The sequence below is a fragment of the Mustela lutreola genome, chromosome 1 (assembly GCF_030435805.1).
Source record: "Mustela lutreola isolate mMusLut2 chromosome 1, mMusLut2.pri, whole genome shotgun sequence".
Classification (NCBI taxonomy): Eukaryota; Metazoa; Chordata; class Mammalia; order Carnivora; family Mustelidae; genus Mustela; species Mustela lutreola.
Genome location: NC_081290.1, coordinates 189,301,346 through 189,315,348, shown reverse-complemented (window position 1 = coordinate 189,315,348; position 14,003 = coordinate 189,301,346). Strand labels below are relative to the sequence as shown.

The 14,003-nt window shown below is 52.7% G+C and overlaps 1 protein-coding gene across 5 annotated transcripts in view; it reads left to right on the top strand.

Moving 5' to 3' along the window:
- Nucleotides 1-13,150, top strand: part of TMPRSS13 (transmembrane serine protease 13) — a 29,016-nt gene extending 15,866 nt beyond the window's left edge. For all 5 annotated transcript variants that reach the window (XM_059181989.1, XM_059181966.1, XM_059181985.1 and 2 more), the window contains 9 exons: nt 323-452; nt 2,181-2,273; nt 3,286-3,329; nt 4,517-4,679; nt 5,507-5,679; nt 8,232-8,330; nt 10,601-10,743; nt 10,883-11,035; nt 11,711-13,150. In XM_059181989.1, coding sequence (XP_059037972.1) covers nt 323-452; nt 2,181-2,273; nt 3,286-3,329; nt 4,517-4,679; nt 5,507-5,679; nt 8,232-8,330; nt 10,601-10,743; nt 10,883-11,035; nt 11,711-11,737 — 1,025 coding nt within the window. In that variant the 3' untranslated portion in view covers nt 11,738-13,150. The remainder of the gene's footprint in view (nt 1-322; nt 453-2,180; nt 2,274-3,285; nt 3,330-4,516; nt 4,680-5,506; nt 5,680-8,231; nt 8,331-10,600; nt 10,744-10,882; nt 11,036-11,710) is intronic.
- Nucleotides 13,151-14,003: the final 853 nt, after the last annotated feature.

Sequence of the window (14,003 nt, the reverse complement as noted above, 5' to 3'; positions counted from 1 at the left end):
ACTCTCTTGTTCGGGCATGCCGCTGCCTTCTTGGGGCGAAGGCTACTGGCAGTGCTCACCCCTTTTCCCAGCACTGGTCCCCTGGGTCCTGTTGCAGAGAGAGCTCTCTGCCCTGCCCCGGCCCCTACCTTGGCTCTGCCTTTATTGAGTGCCCTGGGCTCCTGAGCCCTGGCCGGTGGTCATTACCTCCTGGCTCTGGCTCCCAGATGTTCCCCAGGCCATAGCGAGGAGCCCCAGGACAAGAGCATCTAAGAGCCCAACTCAGTACATTCCTCAAGAACCGGGTGCTGAGAGCCCGCTCTGCCCTTTTCCTGCCCGGCAGTGAGGTTTGACTGGGACAAGTCTCTGCTTAAAGTCTACTCCGGGTCCTCCCATCAGTGGCTTCCCATCTGCAGCGACAGCTGGAATGAGTCCTACTCAGAGAAGACCTGCCAGCAGCTGGGTTTTGTAAGGTAAATATCCCCCCAGGTGTCCCAGGTTCAGAGTCGTCCTGGGTTCTCTGCAAGGGCCCCTCAGGCTCACTGTGGGCAACTCATTGAGAAGAGTCTTGAGGACCAGGGCTGAGGGCACTAGCTCAGGACACTCCTGTGTCATTCAAAGGCACAGTGCCCCTGGGTGCCCAAGTCTGGGGGTAAGTTGTTCCCATGAGGCCAAAGTCGTGATGTGGAGATCTGTCGTAGGACCTGACACTCCCGTATATTCTCTGCATCGAAGTGGCTTTGTGTCCCTGGTCACAGTTCATGGTCACAGCAGCCCAGCAAGGGGGGTAAGGCTTTGAGCACTCCCACTGGGAACCAGAGGTTCAGGCTCTGCACTCAAGCAGTTGTGGCTTGAGCTGAAACTCATCGAAGCGGGGAGGAGATGAGCAGGTGTGGCCAGGTGAAGTCTTAAGAATCTTCTTGGCTCTAAAGATTTCACACCAAAGCAGGTGCTTGTGGGTGGAGCAGGGAGCACTTGATGGAGTCCTGCCTTCTTCCCTTATTTCTAGGCCACATAGCTAACTCCATCTTCCTTCTTGGTCTGAGTATTGGCGTTCACCAATATGTGTGGGGTTGTGGGAGGAAGGGTTTCAGCTGTGGACTCTCTGTTGAAGAAGCACCTTGAAACCCAAGGCTGGGAGGCCAGGACTTAGAAAGCCTGTCCTCTCCCTTCCCTCAGCCTCAGAGTTCCGATCTGTGAGAGGGAAATCAGGGGGATGTGGCTGGAAGACGGATATCTTTAATTATCGAGTTGTACGACCTTATGCAAATCAGAACCTCCCTTGGGCTTCAGTAGATGGTGTCGCTTATTCCAAACACATAATTGAGATTTGACGCGTGCCAGAGACCACGGGTACCCTGACAAGATCCCTGCCCTTCCAGAACCTGCGGTATGGTGTGGGGGAGAGAGGCTTAAACCAATAGCCATAGCATAATGCTATGCGTAATGGTAAGCACTATGGATACGCAATGGAGAGGGAGCCTGACCTCACCTGGTGGACAGCAGGGAACAGAGGAACCCCAGGAAGAAGAACAGCATGTGCAAAAGGCACGCACTCATTCAGGGGTGCACCATGTTCCAGAAATTCACAGAAGTGCCACGCAGATTGTCCATGGATCTCCCACATCAGAATCACCTGGGGCAGGGGGGGTTGTTAAAATCAGACTCTGTGGATTAAGATTTAAAACCTGCTTAGCAAATGTCCTGAGGTGATTCTTACATACACTGTGGCCTGAGGTCCAGTAAGTGAGTACCAGGTTCTCAGATTTTCATGTGCAAAGCCGTAAGATGGGGATCTTAAAAAGGCAAAGTCTGGCTCAGCAGCTTTGGGGTGCTGCTGTGGTGCATGGATCACAGCTTGGCCAGAAAAGAGCCCAGCTAGTGTTTCTTGAATTTGCATGTGTATCAGAATCCCCCAGAGAGCCTGCAAAAACATAGAAATGGAGTTCCTGATTCAGTAGGTCTAGGGTTAAGAGGACCCAAGAATTTGCATTTCTAACAAGTTCGCAGGGGTGCTAATGCCACATCTCCTGGGCTGGTGCACAGGGCTTGGGGGGGGGGGCAGTGGTGGAATGTGTGGGTGGGGGCAGGGTGTGATGGGACTTACCGGCGCCCCTGGCCTCTGCCAGCAAAACTCTAATGTCAGCTGGGGCACCGGGAGTGGGGGCAGGCTTATTCTTCTTTCCCTCCCCTCCTTACAGTGCTTACCGGACGACCGAAGTGGCCCACAGGAATCTTGCCAGCAGCTTCTCGATCTCCAAATACAACTCCACCCTCCAGGAAAGCCTCTACAGGTGTGGTAGTGTGGGCCAGGCTGCCTGCCTGTGAGCAGGGAAAAATGGGGGAGTGCTTTGAGTCAGGGAGTCCCTCTCCTTTGGCCTTTTTGAGACCTAGCCTCCAGGAGTCCATCTGAATGTCCTGAGCATCCCCGAAACAGTCCCCATTTGCCACCTGTCTCCTGACTTGAAAGTTATTGAAGTGTGGTGCAGAGAGAACCTCAAGGTCAGCGGAGCCCCAAGCATTCATCTGTTTGTTAGAGACCGTAAATAAACCTTGGGGCCACCAGTCTGCTGGGTGTTTGGACTGGGAGCCACTGTAGGGAGTGGGCTTGAGGTGGGGAGGGAGAAACATCGCTGGGGTCATGGGGGGTGGGGAAACAGGAGCAGGAGGAGGGCCAGGTGCATGTGACCGGGGACAGGGAGGCCTGGCTGGGAGGCCCTGGCCCCCTCCTGGGCCCTGCCATCTGTCATCTCTGCATTGCAGACCCGCCCTTGTCCCAATCCCACTCAGGGGAAGGTTGAAGGGTGCTCCACCAGCTAGTGGTGTTTACCTTGGGGAGGGAAAGAAGAAGCCAGGCTTCCAGAGAAAAAGGGACAGGGAGGGGAGGGGAGAGAAGAGAATGAGCTGTAGCCTGGATGCCTGCTTTGTGCTAGGTGTTTTGCAAGCTACATTGCCCGTGGAGCATTGAGGAACTGGCCGAGGAGAGTCAGGCCACCTCTTGTGCTGTGGAAAGATGCAGGATAATGAAGTCATGAGTTCAAAGGACAGGGATCTACCCAATGCGTGCAATCTCCCATAAGAAAACTGAGGGGTGGGGATGGGGACAAGAGTGGGGATGATTTGCACTGAGCCATCCCCATTTCTGGAGAAAGCACTAGAAGGGTCTGTCTCTCTGGGAGGGAGATCAGAACCTCTATCTTATGCAAAGGAAATGGAATAGGAAGTTAGAGGGATTCAATCAGGGAAGGCTTTCTGGAGGAGGTATCTAAAGTGCCCTTTTCCCATCTTCTGTGTCCCTTTGTACAGGTCTGAATGCCCTTCCCAGCGGTATGTCTCTCTCCAGTGTTCCCGTAAGAAGATGCTCTTCTTCCTGGACTGTGGCCTGTGTGGGGTGGGAGTCAGGGAGCAGAGACATGGGACCCCTCTAGGGGAGATGGCCAGCCCGGGGGGTCCCAACAGGAAGACAGTCTTCAGCAGCAGGCCTGCTTCAGGGCTGAGGTCCCTGTAAGGCACTGGGACAGTCTCAGAGTAGCACTTCTCCTCCTCCTGACTCTGCTCAGCCCAGCAACCTTGTTCATACAGGGGAAGCCCTTCAAATCTCACGGATTCTGGGAGGTGGAGAGGACTGGAGGGCTAGTCTGGATCAGTTTAAAGCTCCTGTATCAACAGATGTGGAACTAGATCTAGGGCCAATATTTACTGAGTACATTCTACTCTTACTGACTCTTGATAAATAATTGCATTTCATTCTCATGAGGCAGGGCCATTACTGTCCACTTACTGATAAGAGACTGGCATGTTTGTCTCACTGCTGGTAGGTTAGGAGCTGGTATCTGACCTTGGGTCTGACCCCAAAACCCAAGCTGTTGAGCAGCCTGTATACATGTGCTGTGTTCTCAGTAATGACCAGGTGGGCGTGCTCCCCTGAGTGGGCGGGCACAGGGCTACAGACAGAGGGCCCACCCTTCGGACTACTACCGGTTCTTCATTCTCTCCCGCTTTAAAGAGAAAAGGAAACATGTCCTAACAGACTCCAAAGACTGCCCTCCTTGTCCACAATTTTGGGGAGATGACTCCAGAACATGGTTGGGAATGTCCCTGTGGGGGTACATACAGGGTCCCCAGTAGCATTAAATAACCCCCTGGGGAATCATATGGGCACAGACCCACCTGCACAGCACGGCAGCCCTGGGATTTGCCATCATGATGGTATGGTGCTTGGCACAGTCCCCCAACTTCAGACACTTTAATGAGCATTTGTCATCGTTAAGGAAAGAATGAATGAGTAGGAGGAAAGAGGAACTTGCCTGGGATGAAACTCCCCGCTGAGTGATCCCAGCAGTCTAACCCTCCCCATGGAAGCTCTGCTTTGGCAGGAAACAGCTGGGCCACATCAGATTAAGTGAGCAAAGCTGTGTCCATGGGTGGGCACGTGCCCTCAGGATGGGGCTGCCTGAGCCTGCCCTGGGTCCAGGGAGCACGGGAGCCATTCTGAGAGCAGCAGAGGTCACAGTTCCTCGCTTCTGCTTCTCCCCAGACTGTGGACTAAGGGCCATGACGGGGAGGATCGTGGGAGGGGCGCTGGCCCCAGAGAGCAAGTGGCCTTGGCAAGTGAGCCTGCACTACGGCACCACTCACATTTGCGGGGGCACGCTGATCGACGCCCAGTGGGTGCTCACCGCTGCCCACTGCTTCTTTGTGTGAGTGCCCGAGGGGCGGGGAGCACCAGGGAGGGCTGATGGCAGATGGATTTGTCTCTCAGCAGAGAGGGCTTTGGTCGTGAGCCCAGGCCCCCAGTCTCAGGACCATGATCTGCAGTTACTGTTGGGTCCTGGGACTGGGCATTGGGGCTACTTGTTCTGAGTGCAGCCCAGAATGAGAAAATAACCTGGATGGCCTAGAGGGAGGGTGAGGCAGGCAGGAAAAAACGGCTTAGGAGTCTTTCCCTAAGAACAAAGAATGGGGTGAAATAAAAAGGCTTTGGGTTTGTTACTGCTTCCTGCAACAGGAACTTCCGGGGAGGGAGCCTGAGGAACAGAAATGCTATCCCAGGGAATCAGGAATGGAGGGATAGGGGTAGAGGGGAGGGTGGTGCTGTGAGCTTCTGACTGTCACCAGCCAGTCTAGGCCCCTGGAGCTGGGGGGCAGGAAAGGGCTCTGAGGATAAGGCGCCAGGGGCACTAGCTTCCCCAGGAGGGAGGGAGTCTCTGGCAGGTCACTTTGTCCTGTCTACAGCTCCATTTCTGCTGACCTGTCCTGTCCACCTTATAGGAAGCTTGGTGGAATGCAGAGAAGACAGTGGGGGTCATGAGGTGCTGGGTGGCCAGTTAAGGACCGGCTTTTAGAGAAAGGGGGGGGCTTGTTTTTGAGTCCTGGGCGAAGATGGAGGGTTCCCTTTTGAGGTCATTTCGTCCATCCCCCTGCCTGTAAGCTGGTGCTGCGGCTGTAGCTCCCTGTGCATGGCAGACACTGCCAGGGGGCCCTGCCAGACAAAGAGCTGGACCATGCTCCCTTGTGGCTCTTGCAGGACCCGGGAGAAGGTTCTGGAGGGCTGGAAGGTCTACGCAGGCACCAGCAACCTGCTCCGGCTGCCTGAAGCAGCCTCCATCTCCCAGATCATCATCAACGGCAACTACACAGACGAGGAAGACGACTACGACATCGCCCTCATGCGGCTCTCCAAGCCCCTGACCCTGTCTGGTGAGTCAAAGCCACGCCCGCTTTTCCAGCAGCCCTCGGAGCCCAGCCTTGCCACGTCCATAGGCCCTCTTGGGGTCCCAGAGCCTCAGCACGGTGGAAGCCAAAGGCTCTTAGGAATCATTTAATGGAGCACTTCTCTACTTTACCATTGGGGAAACCGAGGCTCAGAGGCTGGAAATAAGGTTGTGCCAAATGACACATCTTACATTGCAAGTTGATGACAGAGATAAGGTTTGGGTACTGGTCTTAACCAATATGAATAGATTGAATCGGTCCACACATATTTATTGAGCACTTAACAGGGGCCAGGCACTGCGACAGGCAATTTACAGCTGCGTCATTTACTCTTCCCAACCTATCCTGTAGAGCAGGTACTATTATTAGCTTCATTTTATGCTTGAGGACATGGAGCCTCAGGGAAGGAAAATTACCCACGGCCAGAGTCCTAAGTGGTCGCCTGCTCCAGGATGGGATCCAGGCGGGTCTGCCTCCGGAGTAAAGCTCTTCGTGCTGGCAAATTGGGATCACTGCAGCTGGGAGCACAGCACGAGCACATATGCAGACAGTGAACTGCCACGAGGTTGGCCACAGGACAGAAATGCTAGGGGAGTTGTCGGGAGATCAAAGGTTTCATCTATGAATTCACTCACTCATGTGCGCGCTTATCAAATACTTACCGTGTGTCTACTGCTATGCTGCGCGCTCTCCAGTTGAAATTTCAAATAGAATGAAATGGGTGATGTGCAGCCAGTAGAGGCCAGTGACTCGATGGTGGGGACAGCTGGGGGAGCCGACATGGCACAAGTGGGGCTTCTCTGGAGAAGGATCTCTAAGGTGGACTGGGCTTTCTGGGCTTTCTGGGCTCTCTGGTTAGTCCTGACTTTCTCGTGCTCTGAGCCTGTGAACTGGTCTTTCCGGGCATATTAATTACAGAGGCAGTGTCAGTCCTGAGTCAGACACTAGGTCGTCAGAGTGGGGTGAGGAGGAGGAAACAGCCTAAGCTCGGTTGGGCGGGGCTGGCCCAGGGCCACGCCCTCCCAGAGCCACGCCCACCAGCGGGCCAGTCTCCTCCACTGTAGCCTATCAGCCCATTTTGTGGCGAGGGGCGGTCTTCCGTGCATGCCTTACCCTTCATGCCCACCTAAGAGGGGCAGTCAGTCTGCAGGACCAGAACAGGCCTTTCCAATCTTGCCAAACCCAGACTCCATTTCGCTAACCATCCTGATCTCCCACCACCGCAACCTCCCTTAATGTTATTTGGAATTCCAAATCAAATTAGGTAATCTGTAAAACCAAATGAAAGCTATTATAACATTGTGTATGGTTTTCAGACTGTGGCAGTCCCTCTACAGACTCATAGGCCCCTGGGCAGGAAGCACACATCTAGACTGAGAATTACAGTTTAGACCAGGTGCCCTGATTTTGGGTTTAGAAATCAGGGTAGATTTTCTTAAACTCCTTTGGCGGGCCAAGCACTTTCAAGTCACAGTTCTATCGAAGAAAACTTGTGAAAATTCACTGATAAAGTTAATTCCCCCCATAAAAATGGAGGATAGAATCATGTTACATTTTTTTTAAAGACCCTATATCTTAAAAATGGGCATATTTTAAGAAATTATGTTTTGCATTTTTTGGTTAATGATTGATGCCATGCCTTCATTTCTTTTTTGTTTACTCTCTAGCAGACAAATGTGTTAGACCCCAGTACTTAGAGCCCAATTTATAGGAGAAGAATCTAGCGTTCATTCCCTCTCCCACACTCCCGTTTTCTGTGTCACTCCTTCCTTTCTTCCTTTCTTTGTTTGTTGAGTACTTTGTATGTGTCAGGCACTGTTCTAGGTGAGCATAAGAAACCATTGAGAGCATTGCAAACATTCTATCAGCTGGTATTTTCATCTTGCAAGTTGGAGTTTGGTGGCTCACGCCCTAGCATAAAGATCCCAGTCCTCAGAAAGGCTGTGACGTGACGCACAGCAGCACCTTCTAAATGTTTCTGAGCCTGGGAGCAAGTGAGCAGGGGTTTTGTGGTCCATGCCTCTAGGGATGTGCTCTTCCCACTTGGGGAGGTTGAGCTGGAGGAAGCCCCTCAGTTGCTGACCCACCTGTGGGTGCTCTCCCCAGACCTGGCTGGACACATCACTGAGAGGCCATGGTGCTAATGCCTGGGACTTGGTCTGCTGCTGCTCCCTCCTCTGACAGATGGGCATGGAGGAGATTCAGCCGGGAAAGCCACTCATAGAAGGGAGATCCTTAGAGCCACCCTGGTATCGGCGTGGCACAGGGGAGCTTCCAAGGCATATGCTTCTGCCCACAGGGCACTCACTGAGATCAGAATGTTTACGGGAACTCTAGCAGCAACCCAAAGGCTGGAGGGTCAAGATAAAGTGCCTGAGTTTCTTGCCTGGTCTATTCAAGGCCCTAGAAGTTTCTGAACCATACTGGGGCAAGGAGGGAGGGTCCTAGGACCTGGATACCCCTGTCCCTCCCTAGTACCATCCCAGCTGAGATCTCCAGCCTTGACCTTGCTCTGATGTCTTGAGGTCTTGTTGCAGCTCACATCCACCCTGCCTGCCTCCCTATGCACGGACAGACCTTCAGCCTCAATGAGACCTGCTGGATCACAGGTTTTGGCAAGACCAAGGAGACTGATGGTGAGAGGCAGAGTTGTTGGGCTGCGTGTGTGTGTGTGTACATGTGCATCTGTACAGAGTGTGTGGGGGTGATGTGTCGGGGTGTATGGAGGAGGGCCTATTTAGATGAGGGTTTGGGCATAGAGATTCATGGGCCTGCATGTGGGTATGTGTGTTCACATCACCCCCACACATGGCAGACCAGTTTATATTACATCTTGTAACCCATGTTAGAAAGTTTTGGTCTCCCAAGTATCACCCTTAATCCTTCTCCCCATTTTACAAATGAGGAAGCTAAAGACCTTTGGGGCTCCGTCATTTGCCCAGGGTCACCCTAGTTGTTTCTGATAGACAGAACTAAGTCTAGAACAGCCTAGAATAGTCTAGAACATGCCAGGCTGGTGCTATCTGCATCATACTCCACCACTTGCTCACAGAGCCTGGGTTGTTTCTTACACTTTGGACTAACTCTTCCATAGAGAAAGCCCCCATTAAATTGCAGTTATTTTGAATTTTTTTAAAAAGTGAAAATGAAATGAGAAAAAAAAGTTTTTGTTTTTGTTTTTAGTATATGCAGCTTTAGTCAATCAAAAGAAAAAGTCCCAAATGTGCAGGTGAAAAAAATGCCAAGACACATGCTTAACTAATATCTGCCACTTTCACAGAAAACTTACCCTGTAAGAATATACAAAATGTGTTTATGTACAGCGTGTACCTAGGGGCCTATATGGTTATTTCCTCAGAACTCTTAGGTGCCACCTCCTGGCGAAGAGGCCAACACTTCATTCACATATCTTTACCAAAAAAGACTAATTGGCAACAAATAGACTATTTGACTGTTGACAACACTGTACATCCTCTATTCAGACCACGTAGGCTCCGCTTGGTCAGTTAAGATCCTCCCATCAATGCAGACAACACCAGGTACCCACCAGGTACCCATGTACCCCTACATGCAGATCCTACCAGGTGTCTGTGTCCCCCTAAACAGCTTCACACGGAGCTCTCCCAAGTGAAATCCTGTAAACCAACCTGAGACAAATGTGTATGAATGTATATACCTGAGCAGATGTCAAAGTAGTTGGTCTCCAGCCAAGACCACCTGGAGACCCCCTATAATCAAACACGTTTGGTCCATTGCTCACTGCACTGAGGGGGAACATATACCACAGGGAACCATGGACATCTTAATAACAGAGTGCTAGGAAGGACTTATTGTAGGGGAGGGCGGCGGTTCAAAGAAGTGGAACATTTCTCTAGATTGGATGCTTTCGGGAAGCAAGGATAATTCTTTTTTTTTTTTAATGTTTATTTATTTATTTGACAAAGATCACAAGTAGGCAGAGAGGCAGGCAGAGAGAGAGAGAGGGAAGCAGGCTCCCTGCTGAGCAGAGAGCCCAATGTGCGGCTCGATCCCAGGATCCTGAGATCATGACCTGAGCTGAAGGCAGAGGCTTAACCCACTGAGCCACCGAGGCACCCAAGCAGGGATAATTCTATGATTGGACATCCTAATAATCTCATCTAGGAGTTAAGAATAAGCAGAGTCTAAAGCTATAATCGGCGAGGAGGCAGTAGCCATTCCTATTGGCTGGGAGAGGGGATAGTCGCCGTTATTTGTGGTTTGTAACCTACCTTGTTTTCATTTACCCTTAAACAAGATTATGAAGTGGAGTGGTCTTCTTTTGCCTCACTTTATCTCTATTAGAGTGATCTTTGCTGATGTTGGTTCTGTAGGATGGTTTATGCTTGGCCCCGGAGCACGTGGCTGACCTCACAGAGAGCCTCTGGCCAGTTGCAGGTCTCAGGGCCTCCTTTCCCTTGCTCAGTGCAGTGGATGGTGACTAGCCTGGGAGCAGACTTGTTCTGGTCTCGGCTCCATAACTGACCGGCCGTGTGACTGTGGGCAAGTCACGCCTTCGGCCGTGAGTTCCTCCAACTGTAAATGGATTAATTATACCTCGTTAGGGCACATAGTTACTGAAAACAAATGAAATGATGTGTTTTATGGTGCTCTGCATACAGAGAAGATTTTGCAACATGAAGGCAGCCCAGTAGGCTTGTGAGTTTGTGTACATGTCTGTCTCTATGTTACATGTAGGGGGTTGTGTGTGGTGTGAGGGTGTATGTGGCCCTATGTTCTGGGAGGCCAGCCATGGGAATGGTATCCTCTGCTCCCAGGAAGCTGTGAATCTGAGTCATGGGGTGGCTGGCTAGAAGGTCATGAAGGTGTCCAGATCTGGTCTCACTCCTTTCCCGTCTTCTCTTTCCTCCACTCGCCTTCACTGAAGAGAAGACATCCCCCTTCCTCCGAGAGGTACAGGTCAACCTCATCGACTTTAAGAAATGCAATGACTTCTTGGTCTATGACAGTTACCTTACCCCAAGGATGATGTGTGCTGGGGACCTCCGGGGAGGCAGAGACTCCTGCCAGGTGAGAGGCTCGTGTCCTGGGAGCCAGGGGCCATGGGGGAAGGCTGGGGTGGTGGTTTCAGAGTGAGAATCAGGTGCCCGCCATTTCCTGCTCAAGGACCACCTCTCCTACCCTGCTGAGATGTGTGTTCCCCCCACAGGGAGACAGCGGGGGGCCCCTGGTCTGTGAGCAGAACAACCGCTGGTATCTGGCAGGAGTCACCAGCTGGGGCACGGGCTGTGGCCAGAGAAACAAGCCTGGTGTGTACACCAAAGTGACTGAAGTCCTCCCCTGGATTTATAGCAAGATGGAGGTGAGTGTCTGCCTGGGGCAGACTGGGAGCTCCCCAAAGTAGGGGTGTCTGGTAGAGGGCCCAGGCTTTCCCCAGAGTCTTAGCAAAGTTCCCCTCACCCGTCGTGTTTGGAGGTGTTCAGAAGTGTGGAAGACTGGGACAGGATAGGAATCCAATGTTGGGCCAACCCCAGCGGCCTAGGTTTCTTACCTTCTGTTTCCTTCCTCTGGAGGGATGGAAAGGGGTGGCCCCAGGCTGGGCCCCAGCGGCGTGTCTTCTCCCCAGAGACAGCCACAGTGTGAGTTCACACAGCTGATTGGAGCGGTGTATGAAGGAGGCCTCCCTCCTTGGCAGGGAGTTAGTCTCATGGGTATCTGGGGTGCAGGGCTTCACCCCCACCTCTGCTGACCCAGAACAGCCCTACCTTCCCTGCACCTGCCATCTTAGCCCTAAAGCACGAAAGCTATGCTCACCTTCCCTCCTCTGCCTGAGAGAGGGGAGAGCAGCACACAGAGCTTGGGTGGCTGGTCCAGAAATCCAGCCTGTGTCTCTCTCCTTCCACGGTTCCTCCTTGTTGCCGCTCTCCGAGGAGCAGTGCCCAGTGACAGCTGGACTGAATGGCAGGCTCTGAACCCCACCTTCGACATCTGTCTTCCTGACCCAGCCTCATCCTGTTCTCCCTGTTCTTGTCCTCAGAGGGAGGTGCACTTCCGGAAATCCTAAGCAGCTGGACTGTCCCACCTCACGGCACTGGCCAAAGTGACTGGGCCATCGGCAATGTCATCTAGGCTAAAGGCCACCAGGCACCTTTGTTACTCTTACCTCTACTATCTGCTGCCTCTGTGAATATGCACACACGTGTGTGTATGTGTGTGTACATGCGTGCACATGAGTAGATGTTGTTACTCTCCCAAGGTCTTCAGAAACCAGAAGAGCTGTCAGCTCTTCGCAAAGCCCAGGTTGGAAAGCACCCTGGAGTTAATGGTTTGGGCTGTGTGGAGGTTCCTGCAGGGGTAGCCTTAATGGACAGAGGTGGTAAAGCCCAAACAGGGCCCCAGAGAAGGGCCTGGAAGTCCATATTAGGCATTCTTGCTCCTCTGACCGTGACTTGGAGACGAACCCAGACTGCGTGGTCACCAGCAGCCCCGGGGACACCCGGGTAGCAGAGGGCCTGGGCTGGCCCTGGCGGGAAGTGTCCCCCTTTGAAAGAGCTTCCTGCTCTTTATCAGACCTCGTGCTGGTGCCCGGATGTGGAGGGCTGGCTGCATGCAGCAGTCCAGGCTCAGAGGCACTGGGGCAGATTTTTATTTTATTTTTATATTCAAGAAATGGAAGTAGATGCATTTTATAAAGATTCTCCAAAACTTCCAGGCGCCTGAAGCACTAGCATCCATCACCCCACAGACTCCAAGGGGCTTCTGGGAGTTGTGCCATTCCAGAGTCCTGCAGAATGTTCCCGACCTCAAGAGACCAGATGAAGGAGCCGCTTTGGGGTACTCGGTAGGGAGCCCTCAGGCAGGCTGGTGAGCAGATCCCTCACAGAGAGCCACCCGTGTCGCTGCATCTGAAGGCCACACCAGGGCGTGAAGAAATGGCTGCTGCTTCTCCATGGGTGTCAGAGCCTAAGAGAGTCCGGGTGGACAGGGTTCCCTGTCCAGTGCCCTCCTGGGCCTTTTGTCGTTTCTTCCCCGCTTCTCCACCTTTCAAATTCTCAGTTGTTTCAGAAACCGGGCATTGACCCCAACACTGCCGTGAAGAGAGAGCCGACACTGTCTCCAGGCCCTCCAAACAGTCGTATTGAAGGATCTGAGGTTCCCTGCTCCCGTGAGCCATCAGTGTGTCTGGTTTCCATGCCAGCCAGAGGCCTGGGCCTTCGCCAACCTCTCCTCTGAGCTACCTGTTCTTGCCCAGCCTCATTCTCCTCACCTTCCTGGGGCCTGCCTCACGGTGCTATGACTCTCAGAGGCAGGGTCCACGCGGGTCAGCCCAGCCCAGCTCAGGCAGGCAGCAAGGCTGGACAGGGGCCGAGGGAGCCGGTTGCGTGTTATCAGGGCTGAGGGTGGGGGAGGGCAATGTTCATGTCTACGGCAGCCCCGGCAATGGTCTTCAGCAATAAAAGTTGTGTGACCTGAAAAATTTGTGATTTGTTGTTCTACTGATTCCCTGCCCACCCCGGTGTCCAGACAGCCTTTGTGGGGGTTCTTAGGTTTGGTTCCTCAGCTGTGGGTTCTGAGTGTTTATTTGGCCCATCAGCCAACCCCCGACCTGCCATATCAGTGCCTACTCTGTATCAGGTATCATGACAGGCTCAGGGGCACAAAGACTATGACAGTGTCCTCAGGAACTCATGATTGTGACTCAGTGTGACGGAAGCTATGACGAGTATGGACAGCATGCGTGGAAGCTACCAGTCGCACCTGGAGAGGTCAGGGAGGGCTTCACAGAGGACGGGAGGCTTGAAAGGAATCTTAAAACTTCACCAAACCAAGCCAAACCAGATCAAACAACCAAACAAACAAAACCAGACAAGGAGGGGTGAAGGACAATCCAGTGCTTGTCTTTTCTCCTTTTCCCTTCTTCCTCTTTCTCTTCCTCTGCCTTTGCAAGCTCAGAGAGAGGCCTGATTGTAAGAAGCTTCCTCAAGCATTTCCAACAGAATTGGATCGGTGGTCCCATCGGTTTCTGAAAGATCTATCCCTTCTTGCTCCGCAGTTACTTTCCTACCTTGAATATATTGACCTCCATCACTGCGACCCATGGGTACACGACCAGCGTCACTGGGCACACCCCTGCTTCTGGCCACGATCACAGACGTCTCCAGGCCTGCGTCCATGGGCCTGGCCTTCGGACACCTCAGATTTGGTTTCTTTACTCTCTCATGTCAGTGGGAGGGGGAGACATCCCACCTTCAGTTCTTTTCTGGCTTCATCCCAACAAAAAGGTGTGGGGGAGGGGCAATTGGCGGGCTTAGCATATTAGCAAGTAGGGA